This window comes from Salvelinus fontinalis, chromosome 33 (assembly GCF_029448725.1).
Source record: "Salvelinus fontinalis isolate EN_2023a chromosome 33, ASM2944872v1, whole genome shotgun sequence".
NCBI classification, from domain to species: domain Eukaryota; kingdom Metazoa; phylum Chordata; class Actinopteri; order Salmoniformes; family Salmonidae; genus Salvelinus; species Salvelinus fontinalis.
Genome location: NC_074697.1, coordinates 2,543,794 through 2,564,952, shown reverse-complemented (window position 1 = coordinate 2,564,952; position 21,159 = coordinate 2,543,794). Strand labels below are relative to the sequence as shown.

The window sequence follows — 21,159 nt, the reverse complement described above, 5'->3', positions numbered from 1 at the left end:
TACTATCAGAAAGGACTTCAACAACCTAAACGGCCTATTGATTGAAATGCATATCTAAACACAATTTTAAAGCTTACGAAAAATTAATTTGCACAAGACCATCACATCAGAGAGGAAGAGGCGATATTTGAGAACGTTAAACCTCAATTCCTCGTATATGATTGGATGACAGAATACGTTTTGTGACCACATCCCATTTATATATTCTCTCATTGGTCTGCTGTACATTTTACCGGATGCCACCCCTGTCTTCTTCGCTTCTGGCATTTCTCCATGGCCGCTGTACCTGCTGCTACGGGAGAATGGCGGAGGTCAGTCGGAGATTGGGGAGCGGAGTTTACAGATTTTCAGCTATCAGAAACGCACCGACTCACTCCATCCCCTGCGCCGAAGATCGGCCACACGAAACGATGTCAGTAGTAGCAGCAGCAGCAACCTCTATAATTGGAGCCAGAACCTGTAAAGTCAAGGTAACCGGCCAAGGGATTTACGAATGTCATCCGGTGTCAACAAGGGACAGTCAGGCGAGTTCCTGGGAACCTGAACGTAAAAACCTGAAAGAGAATGCACTGGAATGCACGGAGATAGAGCACAGTGATCAAATACTTTCTAGGCTAAAACATGAGAACAGACTGGGGTATGGGACATTACTTTGGTCAAGTAGTGATTTGCTTTTATTAGACTTTAATGCTAAACCCGCTATCAAATTAGCAACTGTTCAGGATAGTGAGCTCAGACGGTCACCTTTGTACCTGTGGCCCAGTGTACAGCCTCTGTCCCAGGGTAACTTAGTAACAGTGCACAGGATGATGTGTTGGAATAGCAGAGGTGTTGTCATGGCCACTTTACACCCTGAAATCTTTGGGTCACCTCGGCAGCTCCGAGCATTCAGCACGGTCATGCTCAACCTGGCAGAGCAGCAGTCAGGCCGGTTTAGACCTCACCCAGAGGTCTTCACCAGGGCTTACAGCTGGAGGAGCAAAAACAACCAGTCAGACTTCCCGCCTCTTCACAGGAGCAGAACGGCCTACTACGACATCCTCCGAGTGTCCCCAAGCGCCACCCAATCCCAAATAAAGACCGCATATTACAAGCAGTCGTTCATCTACCACCCAGACAAGAACCCCGACAACGAGGAAGCCACCCAGCGTTTCTCTGATATCACCGAGGCCTATAGCGTGTTGGGGAGCATGGCCCTGAGGAGGAAGTACGACCGCGGCATCCTCAGTGGGTCAGACGTCCAGGGGGCCGGGAGACCCTCGGACCGGGAGGCCACCTCCAGCAACAGAGCCTCTGGTCCACAGCAGTATCAACAACAGCAGAGGTCCCGGCGGTTCTCCAACGTTGGAGGGAAGGCCATGTTTGACTTTGATGCCTTCTTCCAGGCTCACTATGGAGAGCAGCTGCAGAGGGAGAAGGAGCTGAGGGCCAGAAGGGCCCAGTACCAGCAGAAACAGCAGCAGGATTATAAGCAGTGGAAGCTGGGGAAGATGTTGGAGATTACTGTAGGGGTGCTGTTGGCCATGGGAGGGCTCATCTTCTTCAGTATCACTAGGTCCTGAAATAGAAATAAACCAATCTGTAACTACCTATCTGTCGAGGTTCTGTTTCTGGACAGGTGGTTGCTTCAAGTGTTTCACACAATGTTTCAATTTCTCTCTGCCCAGGTTATTTTCACAGCAAACCGTTGACTTTTAACAAGAACAGCGTAGAAAGTGATGTGGTTTTAATGGGCCCTACTCTCCATAGTGTCGTAATCAGGACTGATACCAGGCTTCAGCCTACTTCTGTCCTACACAACTGATTATAGCCACACATACATGGCCAAGCTATTCTAAAAACTCAAACGACAATCAGTTGTCTTATACAGAGATGATTTAGGTAGTTAAGTAGGATCCCCCATTAGCTGTTGCACATGCAGCAGCTACTCTTCCTGGGGTCAACACATTTCCATTGACCTTTTAGGGATTTAGGGACCTTTTAGTACATTCACCTTAAGATAGCTAGGTGGGACAATGACATATCACAGGCATAGTAAGTACACTTTTCCTCAATGCAGTAGCTATCAGGTGGGGGGGGGGGGCTATTTACAATATGATGGGAAGGGCTTCAGGGGGAAGATGGTTCTACATTGGGGTGCCAGGACAGAGAGGAGCTTGGACTGGACTGGACTGCAAAACACAAAACATAAAATACATGACAGAGTGCAGAACATTTACTTCATATACAAGAACAAGAAGATGATAATAATACATTGAATATAAAATAGTAAATTATAATGACACAACTGAATGTTGTTTATAGAGATCTGGGATGATGACTTCCTCCCTGTTTCTATTGGTCCAGTCAGACTTCATCCCTGTTTCTATTGGTCCAGTCAGAGTTCATCCCTGTTTCTATTGGTCCAGTCAGAGTTCATCCCTGTTTCTATTGGTCCAGTCAGAGTTCATCATGTGAGACGACCGGTCTGATTCTTGGCACTGGTTTAAGATAGTTCTATTGTGAAGTTTGGCCAGGGACTACCGTGTTGTAAGGATTGTGGAATATAGTAGTACACTAGTCTCTACCTCTGTAGTAGTACACTAGTCTCTACCTCTGTAGTAGTACACTAGTCTCTACCTCTGTAGTACACTAGTCTCTACCTCTGTAGTAGTACACTAGTCTCTACCTCTGTAGTAGTACACTAGTCTCTACCTCTGTAGTAGGATACTAGTCTCTACCTCTGTAGTAGTATACTAGTCTCTACCTCTGTAGTAGTACACTAGTCTCTACCTCTGTAGTACACTAGTCTCTACCTCTGTAGTAGTACACTAGTCTCTACCTCTGTAGTAGTATACTAGTCTCTACCTCTGTAGTAGGATACTAGTCTCTACCTCTGTAGTAGTATACTAGTCTCTACCTCTGTAGTAGTACACTAGTCTCTACCTCTGTAGTAGTACACTAGTCTCTACCTCTGTAGTAGTACACTAGTCTCTACCTCTGTAGTAGTATACTAGTCTCTACCTCTGTAGTAGTACACTAGTCTCTACCTCTGTAGTAGTACACTAGTCTCTACCTCTGTAGTAGTACACTAGTCTCTACCTCTGTAGTACACTAGTCTCTACCTCTGTAGTAGTACACTAGTCTCTACCTCTGTAGTAGTACACTAGTCTCTACCTCTGTAGTAGTATACTAGTCTCTACCTCTGTAGTAGTATACTAGTCTCTACCTCTGTAGTAGTATACTAGTCTCTACCTCTGTAGTACACTAGTCTCTACCTCTGTAGTAGTACACTAGTCTCTACCTCTGTAGTAGTATACTAGTCTCTACCTCTGTAGTAGTACACTAGTCTCTACCTCTGTAGTAGTACACTAGTCTCTACCTCTAGTAGTAGTATACTAGTCTCTACCTCTGTAGTAGTACACTAGTCTCTACCTCTGTAGTAGTACACTAGTCTCTACCTCTGTAGTAGTATACTAGTCTCTACCTCTGTAGTAGTATACTAGTCTCTACCTCTGTAGTAGTACACTAGTCTCTACCTCTAGTAGTACACTAGTCTCTACCTCTGTAGTACACTAGTCTCTACCTCTGTAGTAGTACACTAGTCTCTACCTCTGTAGTAGTACACTAGTCTCTACCTCTGTAGTAGTATACTAGTCTCTACCTCTGTAGTAGTACACTAGTCTCTACCTCTGTAGTAGTATACTAGTCTCTACCTCTGTAGTAGTACACTAGTCTCTACCTCTGTAGTAGTACACTAGTCTCTACCTCTGTAGTAGTACACTAGTCTCTACCTCTAGTAGTAGTATACTAGTCTCTACCTCTGTAGTAGTATACTAGTCTCTACCTCTGTAGTTGTACACTAGTCTCTACCTCTGTAGTAGTACACTAGTCTCTACCTCTGTAGTAGTATACTAGTCTCTACCTCTGTAGTAGTACACTAGTCTCTACCTCTAGTAGTAAGTACACTAGTCTCTACCTCTAGTAGTACACTAGTCTCTACCTCTGTAGTAGTACACTAGTCTCTACCTCTGTAGTAGTACACTAGTCTCTACCTCTGTAGTAGTACACTAGTCTCTACCTTTGTAGTAGTACACTAGTCTCTACCTCTGTAGTAGGATACTAGTCTCTACCTCTGTAGTAGGATACTAGTCTCTACCTCTGTAGTTGTACACTAGTCTCTACCTCTGTAGTAGGATACTAGTCTCTACCTCTGTAGTTGTACACTAGTCTCTACCTCTGTAGTAGTACACTAGTCTCTACCTCTGTAGTTGTACACTAGTCTCTACCTCTGTAGTAGTACACTAGTCTCTACCTCTGTAGTAGTACACTAGTCTCTACCTCTGTAGTAGGATACTAGTCTCTACCTTTGTAGTAGTACACTAGTCTCTACCTCTGTAGTAGGATACTAGTCTCTACCTCTGTAGTAGGATACTAGTCTCTACCTTTGTAGTAGTACACTAGTCTCTACCTCTGTAGTAGGATACTAGTCTCTACCTTTGTAGTAGTACACTAGTCTCTACCTCTGTAGTAGGATACTAGTCTCTACCTCTGTAGTTGTACACTAGTCTCTACCTCTGTAGTTGTACACTAGTCTCTACCTCTAGTAGTAGTATACTAGTCTCTACCTCTGTAGTAGTATACTAGTCTCTACCTCTGTAGTTGTACACTAGTCTCTACCTCTGTAGTAGTACACTAGTCTCTACCTCTGTAGTAGTATACTAGTCTCTACCTCTGTAGTTGTACACTAGTCTCTACCTCTGTAGTAGTACACTAGTCTCTACCTCTGTAGTAGTACACTAGTCTCTACCTCTGTAGTAGTACACTAGTCTCTACCTCTGTAGTAGTACACTAGTCTCTACCTCTGTAGTAGTACACTAGTCTCTACCTCTGTAGTAGTACACTAGTCTCTACCTCTGTAGTAGTACACTAGTCTCTACCTCTGTAGTAGTATACTAGTCTCTACCTTTAGTAGTAGTATACTAGTCTCTACCTCTAGTAGTAGTACAGTAGTGCTGAAATTCCAGACAAGTGTATGCTGGGATGTTATTAATGTGTGGTGGCAGGTAGTCTAGTGGTTAGAGCTTTGGGCTCTAACCAGTAATTCAAAGATTGCTGGATTGAATCCCCGAGCTGACAAGGTGAAAAATCTGTCATTTTTCCCCCTGGACAAGGCAGTTAACCCACTGTTCCCCAGGAGGCCGTCATTGTAAATAAGAATTTGTTCTTAGCTGACTTGCCTGGTTAAATACAATAGGCCTAGAAGACAAGTCAATAAGCACAGATTTTGTCCACTAGATGGCGCTGTTCTCCATCAGTTAAAATCAAGCCTTTTCTCATGGACTTACTGAGTATTCAATATGTTGTGTTGTGATATAAGGGATTGGTGCTAGATCAACTGTCCTGTGGGTTGCTTAGAAACAGAAGACATGACTGGCCACCCCTTATAGCCTGGTTCCTCTCTAGGTTTCTTCCTAGGTTTTGGCCTTTCTAGGGAGTTTTTCCTAGCCACCGTGCTTCTACACCTGCATTGCTTGCTGTTTGGGGTTTTAGGCTGGGTTTCTGTACAGCACTTCGAGATATTAGCTGATGTACGAAGGGCTATATAAAATAAACTTGATTGATTGATTGATTGACAGGGCCGTTGTAACAGTTTGCTCACATGTTTTATTCACAGAAATATAAAGTATTATGTCTCAAGTACATCACTTTGTACAAAATATCACAGACTCTTCAAAACTCAGCCAGACAACAGAAATCAGCATAAAATGTTAAGAAATAAAGAGGAAACGACTTGGGCGCGAGCCTCTGATATGTGAACAAGTCTGCTGTGACTCACCGGTTACACTGAGGATCTCGCTGAGAACAATGAAGAACGACATCCAATTAGACTCGATAGGAAAATGTCATGTACAACGGGCTGAGGAATACTCTTGAAAAATACCATTTGAATTGCCACATGTACCTGCTGTCGGTCTCTGTCATAGGGAGACGGGCGGTGTCACCAAATTGACCACGCTAGACAGGAAGTACAGCATTTTCTAAATACAAAATGCTATTTCAATAATAACCTATTGTCGATTCAGCCTCCGGGGGGGACTACCACCAGACCATCTGAACAGTTCTAGGTCCCTCCCCTTCGGGGGGGGGGCTACCACCAGACCATCTGAACAGTTCTAGGTCCCTCCCCTTCGGGGGGGACTACCACCAGACCATCTGAACAGTTCTAGGTCCCTCCCCTCCGGGGGGGACTACCACCAGACCATCTGAACAGTTCTAGGTCCCTCCCCTTCGGGGGGGACAACCACCAGACCATCTGAACAGTTCTAGGTCCCTCCCCTCCGGGGGGGACTACCACCAGACCATCTGAACAGTTCTAGGTCCCTCCCCTTCGGGGGGGACAACCACCAGACCATCTGAACAGTTCTAGGTCCCTCCCCTTCGGGGGGGACTACCACCAGACCATCTGAACAGTTCTAGGTCCCTCCCCTTCGGGGGGGACAACCACCAGACCATCTGAACAGTTCTAGGTCCCTCGCCTTCGGGGGGGACTACCACCAGACCATCTGAACAGTTCTAGGTCCCTCCCCTTCGGGGGGGACAACCACCAGACCATCTGAACAGTTCTAGGTCCCTCCCCTTCGGGGGGGACTACCACCAGACCATCTGAACAGTTCTAGGTCCCTCCCCTTCGGGGGGGACAACCACCAGACCATCTGAACAGTTCTAGGTCCCTCCCCTTCGGGGGGGACTACCACCAGACCATCTGAACAGTTCTAGGTCCCTCCCCTTCGGGGGGGACTACCACCAGACCATCTGAACAGTTCTAGGTCCCTTCCCTTCGGGGGGGGGACTACCACCAGACCATCTGAACAGTTCTAGGTCCCTCCCCTTTGGTGGGGGGGACAACCACCAGACCATCTGAACAGTTCTAGGTCCCTCCCCTTTGGGGGGGACTACCACCAGACCATCTGAACAGTTCTAGGTCCCTCCCTTCGGGGGGGACTACCACCAGACCATCTGAACAGTTCTAGGTCCCTCCCCTTCGGGGGGGGGACTACCACCAGACCATCTGAACAGTTCTAGGTCCCTCCCCTTCGGGGGGGACTACCACCAGACCATCTGAACAGTTCTAGGTCCCTCCCCTTCGGGGGGGACAACCACCAGACCATCTGAACAGTTCTAGGTCCCTTCCCTTCGGGGGGGGGGGACTACCACCAGACCATCTGAACAGTTCTAGGTCCCTTCCCTTCGGGGGGGGGACTACCACCAGACCATCTGAACAGTTCTAGGTCCCTCCCCTTCGGGGGGGGGGGACTACCACCAGACCATCTGAACAGTTCTAGGTCCCTCCCCATAGAGTTCACCAGCAGGTCGCACACATAACAATGCAGCGGTGCCATTACATAGCACTAAGACCCCCAAACTACGGTCGTCAAGTCCCCCTAACTACGGTCGTCAAGTCCCCCAAACTGCGGTCGTCAAGTCCCCCAAACTACGGTCGTCAAGTCTCCCTAACTACGGTCGTCAAGTCCCCCTAACTACGGTCATCAAGTCCCCCTAACTACTGTCGTCATGTCCCCCTAACTACTGTCGTCAAGTCCCGCTAACTATTGTCGTCAAGTCCCCCTAACTACTGTCGTCAAGTCCCCCAAACTACGGTCATCAAATCCCCCAAACTACGGTCGTCAAGTCCCCCAAACTGAGGTCGTCAAGTCCCCCAAACTACGGTCGTCAAGTCCCCCTAACTACGGTCGTCAAGTCCCCCAAACTGAGGTCGTCAAGTCCCCCAAACTACGGTCGTCAAGTCCCCCTAACTACGGTCGTCAAGTCCCCCAAACTGAGGTCGTCAAGTCCCCCTAACTACGGTCGTCAAGTCCCCCAAACTACGGTCGTCAAGTCCCCCAAACTGAGGTCGTCAAGTCCCCCAAACTGAGGTCGTCAAGTCCCCCAAACTGAGGTCGTCAAGTCCCCCAAACTGAGGTCGTCAAGTCCCCCAAACTACGGTCGTCAAGTCCCCCTAACTACGGTCGTCAAGTCCCCCAAACTACGGTCGTCAAGTCCCCCTAACTACGATCGTCAAGTCCCCCAAACTACGATCGTCAAGTCCCCCAAACTACGGTCGTCAAGTCCCGCAAACTATTGTCGTCAAGTCCCCCAAACTACGGTTGTCAAGTCCCCCTAAATACGGTCGTCAAGTCCTCCAAACTGCGGTCGTCAAGTCCCCCTAACTTGACGACCGCAGACACTGCCTCTCAGTGCAAGAGGTGTCACTGCAGTCCCTGGTTCGAATCCAGGCTGCATCACATCCGGCCGTGACTGGGAGTCCCATAGGGCGGTGCACGATTGGCCCAGCGTCGTCCAGGTTTAGCCGGTGTAGGCCGTCATTGTAAATAAGAATTTGTTCTTAACTGACTTGCCTAGTTACATTTAAAAAAAATACAATATAGCACTTAAATTCTGTATTGTCCATATACGCCTGGAAGCAAAACATGTTGAATATTATGTATTGAATTTGACTGAATTACAGTAGCAGCCTTGGATGTGAACGTGTTGCCGGCTGCACCATATTGATATGTGAGTGGGAATGCTGAGCTGGGTTCTGGTAGTGGCTCACGTTATCGGGAATGCTGAGCTGGGTTCTGGTAGTGGATCACGTTATCGGGAATGCTGAGCTGGGTTCTGGTAGTGGATCACGTTATCGGGAATGCTGAGCTGGGTTCTGGTAGTGGCTCACGTTATCGGGAATGCTGAGCTGGGTTCTGGTAGTGGATCACGTTATCGGGAATGCTGAGCTGGGTTCTGGTAGTGGATCACGTTATCGGGAATGCTGAGCTGGGTTCTGGTAGCGGATCACGTTATCGGGAATGCTGAGCTGGGTTCTGGTAGTGGATCACGTTATCGGGAATGCTGAGCTGGGTTCTGGTAGTGGATCACGTTATTGGGAATGCTGAGCTGGGTTCTGGTAGTGGATCACGTTATCGGGAATGCTGAGCTGGGTTCTGGTAGTCGATCACGTTATCGGGAATGCTGAGCTGGGTTCTGGTAGTAGATCACGTTATCAACTCAATTCCATAGAAATTCCAGTCAATTCAGGAAGTATTGGAAATTCCAAATTCTCTTTAATGTTTTTTTTTTTTAAGAGGACAACTTGGAATTAGAATTTGGGTTTACTTTCGGAATGAACTGGAATTTCAAATCGGAATTGACCCCCAACCCTGCATGTTTCATCCCTCTGACCTGATGTCATCACGGCCAATGAGACGGCCAGTCAGTCACAATCATATCAGGTCAAAGGTCCTTTGTGACTGACAGGCACTAAGATCTTTTGACACTAAGAAAATATCCATCTCTCAAATAACACTAACACACCCTTATCATTCATTTCTTTGCAAAGCAACAGGAGAAGAAAGCGTTTTGTACTTGTGAGTCCCCTTGGGGACAGTGAGGATATCCGGGACAGACTAGAAGCAGCTTCACAAACATTAGAGATATGCTCAGGAGGGCCTGGGGAGGAAAACCATTTATTTAGGGTCGCTTCACCTCTTGATCACTTAGCAGGGCGGTGACAGAGGCTTTGTTCTTAGGGAACTGTGGGTAGGGAGGACAGGAAGTGGTCTGGTGAAGTGAATCAAAACCTCCACTGGACTACTTCCTCTCTCTCTCATCTCTCTCATCTCTCTCTCATCTCTCTCCCTCATCTCCCTCATCTCTCTCCTTCTCCCTCTCTCTCATCTCTCTCCTTCTCCCTCTCTCTCATCTCTCTCCTTCTCCATCCCTCTCTCTCATCTCTCTCCATCCCTCTCTCTCATCTCTCTCCTACATCCATCTCTTTCTCATATCTCTCTCCTTCTTCTCTCTCTCTCCTTCTTCATCCCTCTCTCTCTCCTCTCTTTCTCCGTCCCTCCCTCTCTCATGACTCTCATCTCTCTCTCCTTCTCCATCCATCCCTCCCTCTCTCATCTCTCTCCTTCTCCCTCATTCTCCCTCCCTCTCTCTCATCTCTCTCCTTCTGCCTCCCTCTCTCATCTCTCTCCTTCTCCCCTCTCTCTCTCCTTCTCCATCCCTCTCTCTCATCTCTTTCTCCTTATCCCTCCCTCTCTCCTTCTCCCTCCCTCCCTCCCTCCCTCATCTCTCTCCTTCTCCCTCCTCTCTTTCCTTCTCCCTCCCTCTCTCTCATCTCTCTCTCCTCCATCCCTCTCTCATCTCTCTCCTCCATCCCTCATCTCTCTCGATCTCCATCCCTCTCTCTCATCTCTCCCTCCTCTCTCTCTCCTTCTCCCCCCCCCTCTCTCATCTCTCTCCTCTCTCTTTCCTCCATCCCTCTCTTTCTCATCTCTCTCTCCTTCTCCCTCCCTCCCTCTCATCTCTCCCCCATCCCTCCCCTTCTCCATTCCTCTCTCCCCCATCCCTCACCTTCTCCATTCCTCTCTCTCTCATCTCTCTCCTTATCCCTCCCTCCCTCTCATCGCTCTCCTTCTCCCTCCCTCCCTCTCTCTCTCTCTCCTTCTCCCTCCCTCTCTCTCATATCTCTCTCCTTCTCCCTCCCTCTCATATCTCTCTCCTTCTCCCTCATCTATCTCTCCATCTCCATCCATCCCTCCCGCTCATCTCTCTCCTCACACTCAAGACTAAATCATCAGTTTCTTCATATATTTAATGTCAGCTGATGATGAGGGTGGCCAAAAAGCCAACGGCTAAGTGGACACAGACTGGCATACAATCTAATATGCTTCCTTGTCACATTGGAGAAACAGCACATCTCTTGGAAAACAAACAAGAAAATAAACAAGATAATTAGTGAGCCATGTCCATCCACACACAGCACTCCCCAGCCATCCATGGCCTTTCACCTATTGGGTCCAAATCCCTGCACTTCCTGTGTCTCAGCCAATGAGAGCTCCCGGGTTTGGTTGCGCCCAGTCTCAGTAGAAGGAGTACTGGTTCTCCACAGCTCTGGCCCTGCGTGTTCCGTCTGTCTCCTGGTAGTCCTCCGAGGCACCACTAGAGGGATCTAGCAGACGTTCTGAGCTGTTGCTCCTGCTAACCAGCCCTCCTCCTTCTTCTCCTCCTCCTCCTCCTCCTCCTCCGCTGCCTGGCTCACCACGGGAGAGGGAAGGAAGAGCGGTTGGTGAGGATGAGGAGCTGGAGGAGAGCTGAGTGTCGGAGGGGGGCCCTGCCGGCTGTGAGACCCCAGGGAGGTGAAGGGTTGGCTGGGCTGGGTCAGCACGGCAGCCTTGGTCCCTGGGTGGGGTTGGGAGCTGAGGCATGGTCCCATCTGTGTGAGAGCAATAGAGAGAGACGGGATATCTTTCTGTAAGAAAAGAGAAGTGTTTTTAGAGGCCTGATACAGTTCATTTTATAAACTTATCTTTCATTAAAATGCCAAAGATAAACACAAGTTCAAGTGTTGCCCTTTTAAGCATTTCACTGTAAGGTTCTAAGTCCTGTTGTATTCAGCATTTCACTGTAAGGTTCTACATCCTGTTGTATTCGGCATTTCACTGTAAGGTTCTACATCCTGTTGTATTCAGCATTTCACTGTAAGGTTCTACATCCTGTTGTATTCAGCATTTCACTGTAAGGTTCTACATCCTGTTGTATTCAGCATTTCACTGTAAGGTTCTACATCCTGTTGTATTCAGCATTTCACTGTAAGGTTCTACATCCTGTTGTATTCGGCATTTCACTGTAAGGTTCTACATCCTGTTGTATTCAGCATTTCACTGTAAGGTTCTACATCCTGTTGTATTCAGCATTTCACTGTAAGGTTCTACATCCTGTTGTATTCAGCATTTCACTGTAAGGTCTACACCTGTTGTATTCGGCATTTAACTGTAAGGTTCTACATCCTGTTGTATTCGGCATTTCACTGTAAGGTTCTACATCCTGTTGTATTCAGCATTTCACTGTAAGGTTCTACATCCTGTTGTATTCAGCATTTCACTGTAAGGTTCTACATCCTGTTGTATTCGGCATTTCACTGTAAGGTTCTACATCCTGTTGTATTCAGCATTTCACTGTAAGGTTCTACATCCTGTTGTATTCAGCATTTCACTGTAAGGTTCTACATCCTGTTGTATTCGGCGTTACTCCTATACGATCACCTCTCTTGGTGGGACGACAACAACAACAGCAGTGACACTGATAAAGACACGGCTGAGCAGTGTGTATGAATAAAGCCTATTACACACTACATCAACAACTCCCTCAGTGTGTCTGTGTAGACCCAGGGGGAACAGAGAGTCTCTTTGTGAGTGTTGGGGCTGGAGCCTGTATGCAAAAACCAGTGTGGTATCATCTCTCTCTCTCTCTCTCGAGGGGCTGTGAGACATAGCAGTTAGAACTGATCAGACAAACTGTTTCTAGAAGGACAACCAGAACCAGCCATTAATGTCTATATGTAAACCTATGCTGTGCACATTCATGTTTAGGTGTGTGTGTGGTTTGGGCGTACCTGTGGGTGGGTGTGTGTGTGTGTGTGTGTGTGTGTGTGTGTGTGTGTGTGTGTGTGTGTGTGTGTGTGTGTGTGTGTGTGTGTGTGTGTGTGTGTGTGTGTGTGGGTGTGTGTGTGTGTGTGTGTATGTGTGTGTGTGTGTGGTTTGTGCGTACCTGTGGGGGTGTGTGTGTGTGGTTTGGGCGTACCTGTGGGGGTGTGTGTGTGGTTTGGGCGTACCTGTGTGTGTGTGTGTGTGTGTGTGTGGTTTGGGCGTACCTGTGTGTGTGTGTGTGTGTGTGTGGTTTGGGCGTACCTGTGTGTGTGTGTGTGTGTGTGTGTGTGTGTGTGTGTGTGTGTGTGTGTGTGTGTGGTTTGGGTGTACCTGTGGGGGTGTGTGTGTGGTTTGGGCGTACCTGTGGGGGTGTGTGTGTGGTTTGGGCGTACCTGTGGGGGTGTGTGTGTGTGGTTTGGGCGTACCTGTGGGGGTGTGTGTGTGGTTTGTGCGTACCTGTGGGGGTGTGTGTGTGTGGTTTGGGCGTACCTGTGGGGGTGTGTGTGTGGTTTGGGCGTACCTGTGTGTGTGTGTGTGTGTGTGGTTTGGGCGTACCTGTGTGTGTGTGTGTGTGTGTGTGGTTTGGGCGTACCTGTGTGTGTGTGTGTGTGTGTGTGGTTTGGGTGTACCTGTGGGGGTGTGTGTGTGGTTTGGGCGTACCTGTGGGGGTGTGTGTGTGGTTTGGGCGTACCTGTGGGGGTGTGTGTGTGTGGTTTGGGCGTACCTGTGGGGGTGTGTGTGTGGTTTGGGCGTACCTGTGGGGGTGCCCTGTACTTGTACGTAGGAACGCAGTGTGATGTCAGCGGAGCCCCCTGACTCCAGAGGGATGGGGTGGGCATGGAAGTGCCTGAGCATATCTGACACGGTGTGGAACCACAGATGATGAACATGACACTGGCCCTTACCATTCACCGACAGACGCAGATGCTGGAGGGAAGAGAGAGGAGAGAGAGAGAGGGGGGAGAGAAGGAGGAGGGAGGGAGGGGGAGAGAAGGGGGAGGGAGGGAGAGAAGGAGGAGGGAGGGAGGGGGAGAGAAGGAGGAGGGAGGGAGAGAAGGAGGAGGGAGGGAGGGAGGGAGGGGGAGAGAAGGAGGAGGGAGGGAGGGAGGGGGAGAGAAGGAGGAGGGAGGGAGGGAGGGAGGGAGGGAGGGGGAGAGAAGGAGGGAGGGAGGGAGGGGGAGGGAGGGAGGGGGAGAGAAGGAGGAGGGAGGGAGGGAGGGAGGGGGAGAGAAGGAGGAGGGAGGGAGGGAGGGGGAGAGAGGGAGGGAGGGAGAGAGAAGGAGGAGGGAGGGAGGGAGGGAGGGAGGGAGGGAGGGAGGGAGGGAGGGAGGGAGGGAGGGAGAGAGAGAAGGGGGAGGGAGATATCAAACATTAGGAACACCTTCCTAACATTGAGTTGCACCACCCCCTTTTGCCCTCAGAACAGCCTCAATTCGTCAGGTCATGAACTCTACATGGTGTCAAGCGTTCCACAGGGATGCTGGTCCATGTTGACTCCAATGCTTCCCCACAGTTGTGTCTAGTTGGCTCGATGTCCTTTGGGTGGTGGACCATTCTTGATACACACGGGAAACAGTCACACACAGATACACAGTCAAACGGTACACCGGTACTACCATACCCTGTTCAAAGACGCTTACATATGTTGTCTTGCCCATTCCCTCTCTGAATGGCACACATACACAATCCATGTCTCAATTGTCTCAATGCTTAAAAATCCTTCTTTATCCTGTCTCCTTCCCTTCATCTATACTGATTTGAGGTGGATTTAACAAGTGACATCAATAAGGGATCATAGCTTCACCTGGATTCACCTGGTCAGTCTGTCATGGAAAGAGCAGGTGTTCTTAATGTTTTGTATACTCAGTATAAAGTTTAACTTCTAACACTGTACATTGAGAGAGATTGAAAGAGACAGAGAGAGAGAGAAATAGAGGGGGGAGACAGAAAAAGAGAGAAAGAGACCACTGTGACTGACCCAAACTTAAGGAAAGCTTTGACTATGTACAGACTCAGAGAGAGGCCGCCGTAGGCAGACCTGACTCTCAAGAGAAGACAGGCTATGTGCACACTGCCCACAAAATGAGGTGGAAACTGAGCTGCACTTCCTAACCTCCTGCCAAATGTATGACCATATTAGAGACACATATTGCCCTCAGATTACACAGACCCACAAAGAATTAGAAAACAAATCCAAGCAGGACATCATGCTGAACTGTTGGAGGAGAGTCACAGAATGCCAAGACGCACACTGGAGGAGAAGAGAAGAGCCCTGACTTCCTGAGACTGATACCGGAAGAGAAGAGCCCTGACTTCCTGAGACTGATGCCGAAGGAGAAGAGCCCTGACTTCCTGAGACTGATACTGGAAGAGAAGAGCCCTGACTTCCTGAGACTGATGCCGAAGGAGAAGAGCCCTGACTTCCTGAGACTGATGCCGAAGGAGAAGAGCCCTGACTTCCTGAGACTGATGCCGAAGGAGAAGAGCCCTGACTTCCTGAGACTGATGCCGAAGGAGAAGAGCCCTGACTTCCTGAGACTGATGCCGAAGGAGAAGAGCCCTGACTTCCTGAGACTGATGCCGAAGGAGAAGAGCCCTGACTTCCTGAGACTGATACCGGAGGAGAAGAGAAGAGCCCTGACTTCCTGAGACTGATGCCGAAGGAGAAGAGCCCTGACTTCCTGAGACTGATACCGGAGGAGAAGAGAAGAGCCCTGACTTCCTGAGACTGATACCAGAAGAGAAGAGCCCTGACTTCCTGAGACTGATACCAGAAGAGAAGAGCCCTGACTTCCTGAGACTGATACCGGAGGAGAAGAGCCCTGCCTTCCTGAGACTGATACCGGAGGAGAAGAGAAGAGCCCTGACTTCCTGAGACTGATGCCGAAGGAGAAGAGCCCTGACTTCCTGAGACTGATACCGGAGGAGAAGAGAAGAGCCCTGACTTCCTGAGACTGATGCCGAAGGAAAAGAGCCCTGACTTCCTGAGACTGATACCGGAGGAGAAGAGAAGAGCCCTGACTTCCTGAGACTGATACCAGAAGAGAAGAGCCCTGACTTCCTGAGACTGATACCAGAAGAGAAGAGCCCTGACTTCCTGAGATTGATACCGAAGGAGAAGAGCCCTGCCTTCCTGAGACTGATACCGGAGGAGAAGAGAAGAGCCCTGACTTCCTGAGACTGATACCGAAGGAGAAGAGCCCTGACTTCCTGAGACTGACACCGACGGAGAAGAGCCCTGACTTCCTGAGACTGATACCGGAGGAGAAGAGCCCTGACTTCCTGAGACTGACACCGGAAGAGAAGAGCCCTGACTTCCTGAGACTGATACCGAAGGAGAAGAGCCCTGACTTCCTGAGACTGACACCGACGGAGAAGAGCCCTGACTTCCTGAGACTGATACCGGAGGAGAAGAGCCCTGACTTCCTGAGACTGACACCGGAAGAGAAGAGCCCTGACTTCCTGAGACTGATGCCGAAGGAGAAGAGCCCTGACTTCCTGAGACTGATGCCGAAGGAGAAGAGCCCTGACTTCCTGAGACTGATACCCAGAGGGCATGGGAACATACCTGTCTGTCTGTTTCATGTCTCAATAGCACCAGAGGGCATGGGAACATACCTGTCTGTCTGTTTCATGTCTCAATAGCACCAGAGGGCATGGGAACATACCTGTCTGTCTGTTTCATGTCTCAATAGCACCAGAGGGCATGGGAACATACCTGTCTGTCTGTTTCATGTCTCAATAGCACCAGAGGGCATGGGAACATACCTGTCTGTCTGTTTCATGTCTCAATAGCCCCAGAGGGCATGTGAACATACCTGTCTGTCTGTTTCATGTCTCAATCGCACCAGAGGGCATGGGAACATACCTGTCTGTCTGTTTCATGTCTCAATAGCACCAGAGGGCATGGGAACATACCTGTCTGTCTGTTTCATGTCTCAATAGCACCAGAGGGCATGTGAACATACCTGTCTGTCTGTTTCATGAAGGGGAGGAAGAAGAGATAGGCCGCCAGTGATTGGCCGACCTTGGCGTTGCCCTGCATGTGATTGGCTCACCTTAGCTTTTCCCTGGAAATTAAAGGTGAGGACGTACTCCCCCGGCCGCGTCTCGCTTTGGCGAATCACAAACAGCCCGTGGCTCCTAGCGCCGCCCGCCAGCACCAGCTGGGCCGCCCGTACGCGTGACAACGTCCCGTGGAACCATGGGTAGGTTGCCAGGCTGGGGTCAGCCTCCGCCTCGGTCGCTCCCTCATCTGATAGGAGGAGAAAAAGAAGCGAGATCACATGGTAAAGATGGACCACACCCCCTCTGACTTCTTCAAACTATATATATATGTGTGTGTTAATATATAATAATGATTTGACTACCGTTCAAAAGATTGGGGTCACTTAGAAATGTCCTTGTTTTTGAAAGAAAATCTATTTTTTTGTCCATTAAAATAACATCAAATTGATCAGAAATACAGTGTTGACATTGTTAATGATGTAAATGACTATTGTAGCTGGAAATGGCTGATTTTAATGGAATATCTACATAGGCGTACAGAGGCCCATTATCAGCAACCATCACTCCTGTGTTCCAATGGCACGTTGTGTTAGCTAATCCAAGTTTATCATTTTAAAAGGCTAATTGATCATTAGAAAAGCCTTTTGCAATTATGTTTGTGGGTTCGATTACAGGCTCAAAATGGCCAGAAACAAAGACCTTTCTTCTGTAACTCGTCAGTCTATTCTTGTTCTGAGAAATGAAGGCTATTCCATGCAAGAAACTGAAGATCTCGTACAACGCTGTATATTACTCCCTTCACAGAACAGCGCAAACTGGCTCTAACCAGAATAGAAAGAGGAGTGGGAGGCCCCGGTGCACAACTGAGCAAGAGGACAAGTACATTAGAGTGTCTTGTTTGAGAAACAGACGCCTCACAAGTCCTCAACTGGCAGCTTCATGAAATAGTACCCACAAAACACCAGTCTCAACGTCAACAGTGAAGAGGCGACTCCGGGATTCTGGGCTTCTAGGCAGAGTTCCTCTTTGTCAAGTGTCTGTGTTCTTTTGCCCATTGTAATCTTCTTCTTTTTTTATTGGCCAGTCTGAGATATGGCTTTTTCTTTGCAACTTAAGCAGACACTTTTATCCAGGGGTAAAAGTAGAATTAATTTCTTCCCGGTACAGGACCACCCACATGACTCTCATCATAGAAATACACATAGGAGTTCAGTGGGCCTAGTCGTAAAGATTTTTTGTCATTTAACTTTGAAAACTCGTAAACCTTTTATTGTGTCATAAACACAACCAGTCATGATGTTTTCATGTGATTGTCAAACAATCACTTCAAAAGGTCTCCTTTACGAGGTTATCAGCGCACGTTCATGCACTCGTAACACATGCCTCCAAACAGGAAGAGACTTCTGTTACACATGAACACAAGAAGTGTCCAACTGATTCAACGACGGGCCGAGTGTCGGCTGGTTTTCACTCCTCCCTTGTTCTCGATTGATGAATTAAGGTTACTAATTAGTAAAGAACTCCCCTCACCTGGTTGTCTAGGTCTCAGTAAGGAACTCTCCTCACCTGGTTGTCTAGGTCTCAGTAAGGAACTCCCCTCACCTGGTTGTCTAGGTCTCAGTAAGGAACTCCCCTCACCTGGTTGTCTAGGTCTCAGTAAGGAACTCTCCTCACCTGGTTGTCTAGGTCTCAGTAAGGAACTCTCCTCACCTGGTTGTCTAGGTCTCAGTAAGGAACTCCCCTCACCTGGTTGTCTAGGTCTCAGTAAGGAACTCCCCTCACCTGGTTGTCTAGTTCTCAGTAAGGAACTCCCCTCACCTGGTTGTCTAGGTCTCAGTAAGGAACTCCCCTCACCTGGTTGTCTAGGTCTCAGTAAGGCACTCTCCTCACCTGGTTGTCTAGGTCTCAGTAAGGAACTCTCCTCACCTGGTTGTCTAGGTCTCAGTAAGGAACTCTCCTCACCTGGTTGTCTAGGTCTCAGTAAGGAACTCCCCTCACCTGGTTGTCTAGGTCTCAGTAAGGAACTCCCCTCACCTGGTTGTCTAGGTCTCAGTAAGGAACTCTCCTCACCTGGTTGTCTAGGTCTTAATTGAAAAGGAAAAACCAAAAAACCCTCAGACACTCGGCCCTCCGTGGAATGTTGATACCCCTGGTGGAATGTTGATACCCCTGGTGGAATGTTGATACCCCTGGTGGAATGTTGATACCCCCGGTGGAATGTTGATACCCCTGGTGGAATGTTGATACCCCTGGTGGAATGTTGATACCCCTGGTGGAATGTTGATACCCCCTGGTGGAATGTTGATACCCCTGGTGGAATGTTGATACCCCCTGGTGGAATGTTGATACCCCCGGTGGAATGTTGATACCCCCTGGTGGAATGTTGATACCCCTGGTGGAATGTTGATACCCCTGGTGGAATGTTGATACCCCTGGTGGAATGTTGATACCCCTGGTGGAATGTTGATACCCCTGGTGGAATGTTGATACCCCCGGTAGAATGTTGATACCCCCGGTGGAATGTTGATACCCCCGGTGGAATGTTGATACCCCCGGTGGAATGTTGATACCCCCGGTGGAATGTTGATACCCCCGGTGGAATGTTGATACCCCTGGTGGAATGTCGATACCCCTGGTGGAATGTTGATACCCCTGGTGGAATGTTGATACCCCTGGTGGAATGTTGATACCCCTGGTGGAATGTTGATACCCCTGGTGGAATGTTGATACCCCTGGTGGAATGTTGATACCCCGGTAGTATGTTGATACCCCGGTGGAATGTTGATACCCCTGGTGGAATGTTGATACCCCCGGTGGAATGTTGATACCCCCGGTGGAATGTTGATACCCCTGGTGGAATGTTGATACCCCTGGTGGAATGTTGATACCCCTGGTGGAATGTTGATACCCCCGGTGGAATGTTGATACCCCCGGTGGAATGTTGATACCCCCGGTGGAATGTTGATACCCCCGGTGGAATGTTGATACCCCTGGTGGAATGTTGATACCCCTGGTGGAATGTTGATACCCCTGGTGGAATGTTGATACCCCTGGTGGAATGTTGATACCCCTGGTGGAATGTTGATACCCCTGGTGGAATGTTGATACCCCTGGTGGAATGTTGATACCCCTGGTGGAATGTTGATACCCCTGGTGGAATGTTGATACCCCTGGTGGAATGTTGATACCCCTGGTGGAATGTTGATACCCCTGGTGGAATGTTGATAACCCTGGTGGAATGTTGATACCCCTGGTGGAATGTTGATACCCCTGGTGGAATGTTGATACCCCTGGTGGAATGTCGATACCCCTGGTGGAATGTTGATACCCCTGGTGGAATGTTGATACCCCTGGTGGAATGTTGATACCCCTGGTGGAATGTTGATACCCCTGGTGTAATGACAGCGATTGTCATTAGTCCAGATTGAATGTGTCCACTGCAGTCTGACCGTGTCTCGATGTTGGCCACTCATCTCTGCCCTGGCCAAACTTCTATACAATACCACTCGTTGACAAGTCCATTCGTTCGCGCGTGTCACTCCTCTGACAAGCGATAACGATAAGGTGTAATGGCCGACAGTTTTCCTTGACATTTTGTTTTAATAATTGTGATAATAATTTTTACAGGTACGGCGTATCACCTACTATTTATTTACATTCACCCCTGGTTTTATCCAAAACGACAGTTTATGTACAGGCGGACCCGGGAATCGAACACACTATCATGGCATTGCAAGCACTCTCTACCAGCCGAGCTACAGTTCCTCTTACCTGTGGTGGGGCTTTTCTCCTGGGCCTCTGGGGACTGGAGGAAGTTCTCCAGGGGAACATGGGAAGGGTGCTGGGTGAAGGGTAGTTCTCTGCAGCGGACAGAGGGGGCGCTATACAGTTCTGCTGCTGCTGAGCCACAGGATTTGTCAGCGACACGATGGACACCTGAACACAAACACCACAACATAAGATACATACAGCAGCCAGATCTACAGCAAATCCATTTCCTCTCCTAACGCAATGTGTGTGTGTGTGTCTGTCTGTCTGTCTGTCTGTCTGTCTGTCTGTCTGTCTGTCTGTCTGTCTGTCTGTCTGTCTGTCTGTCTGTCTGTCTGTCTGTCTGTCTGTCTGTCTGTCTGTCTGTCTGTCTGTCTGTCTGTCTGTCTGTCTGTCTGTCTGTCTGTCTGTCTGTCTGTCTGTCTGTCTGTCTGTGTGTGTGTGTGTGTGTGTGTGTGTGTGTGTGTGTGTCCGTGTGTCTGGGTGTGTGTGTGTCCGTGTGTCTCTGTGTGTGTGTGTGTGTGTATGTGTGTCCGTGTCCGTGTGTGTGTATCCGTGTGTGTGTGTGTGTGTGTGTGTGTGTGTGTGTGTGTGTGTGTGTGTGTGTGTGTGTGTCCGTGTCTCTGTGTGTGTGTGTGTGTCCGTGTGTGTGTATCCTTGTCCGTGTGTGTGTGTGTGTGTGTCCGTGTCTCTGTGTGTGTCCGTGTGTGTGTATCCGTGTGTGTGTGTGTGTGTGTGTGTGTGTGTGTGTGTGTGTCCGTGTCTCTGTGTGTGTCCGTGTGTGTGTATCCTTGTCCGTGTGTCCGTGTCCGTGTGTGTGTATCCTTGTCCGTGTGTGTGTGTATCCTTGTCCGTGTGTCCGTGTCCGTGTGTGTGTATCCTTGTCCGTGTGTGTGTGTGTCCGTGTCTCTGT

General features: G+C 49.0%; 2 protein-coding genes across 4 annotated transcripts in view; one reads left to right on the top strand and one right to left on the bottom strand.

Annotated features, from left to right (window-relative positions):
• The first annotated feature begins 53 nt into the window (after nucleotides 1–53).
• On the top strand, nucleotides 54–1,590 carry dnajc30b (DnaJ (Hsp40) homolog, subfamily C, member 30b). The gene has a single exon (XM_055894983.1). The coding sequence runs from the start codon at nucleotides 237–239 to the stop codon at nucleotides 1,560–1,562; it is 1,326 nt and encodes a 441-aa protein (XP_055750958.1). The 5' UTR covers nucleotides 54–236; the 3' UTR covers nucleotides 1,563–1,590.
• A 4,033-nt stretch (nucleotides 1,591–5,623) lies between these two features.
• LOC129831635 (SH2B adapter protein 2-like) overlaps nucleotides 5,624–21,159 on the bottom strand; it is a 68,456-nt gene continuing 52,920 nt past the window's right edge. For 2 of the 3 annotated variants that reach the window (XM_055894979.1, XM_055894980.1), the window contains exons 6-9: nucleotides 20,250–20,414; nucleotides 16,529–16,725; nucleotides 13,226–13,397; nucleotides 5,624–11,293 (exon numbers count right to left, since the gene is read on the bottom strand). In XM_055894979.1, the coding sequence (XP_055750954.1) occupies nucleotides 10,905–11,293; nucleotides 13,226–13,397; nucleotides 16,529–16,725; nucleotides 20,250–20,414 (923 nt within the window). In that variant the 3' untranslated portion in view covers nucleotides 5,624–10,904. The remainder of the gene's footprint in view (nucleotides 11,294–13,225; nucleotides 13,398–16,528; nucleotides 16,726–20,249; nucleotides 20,415–21,159) is intronic. The other variant, XM_055894981.1, reaches the window with a different exon arrangement.

Bases quoted from the DNA above. Each gene is read 5' to 3' on its own strand.
- dnajc30b (XM_055894983.1), top strand. From the start codon at position 237: ATGCCACCCCTGTCTTCTTCGCTTCTGGCATTTCTCCATGGCCGCTGT.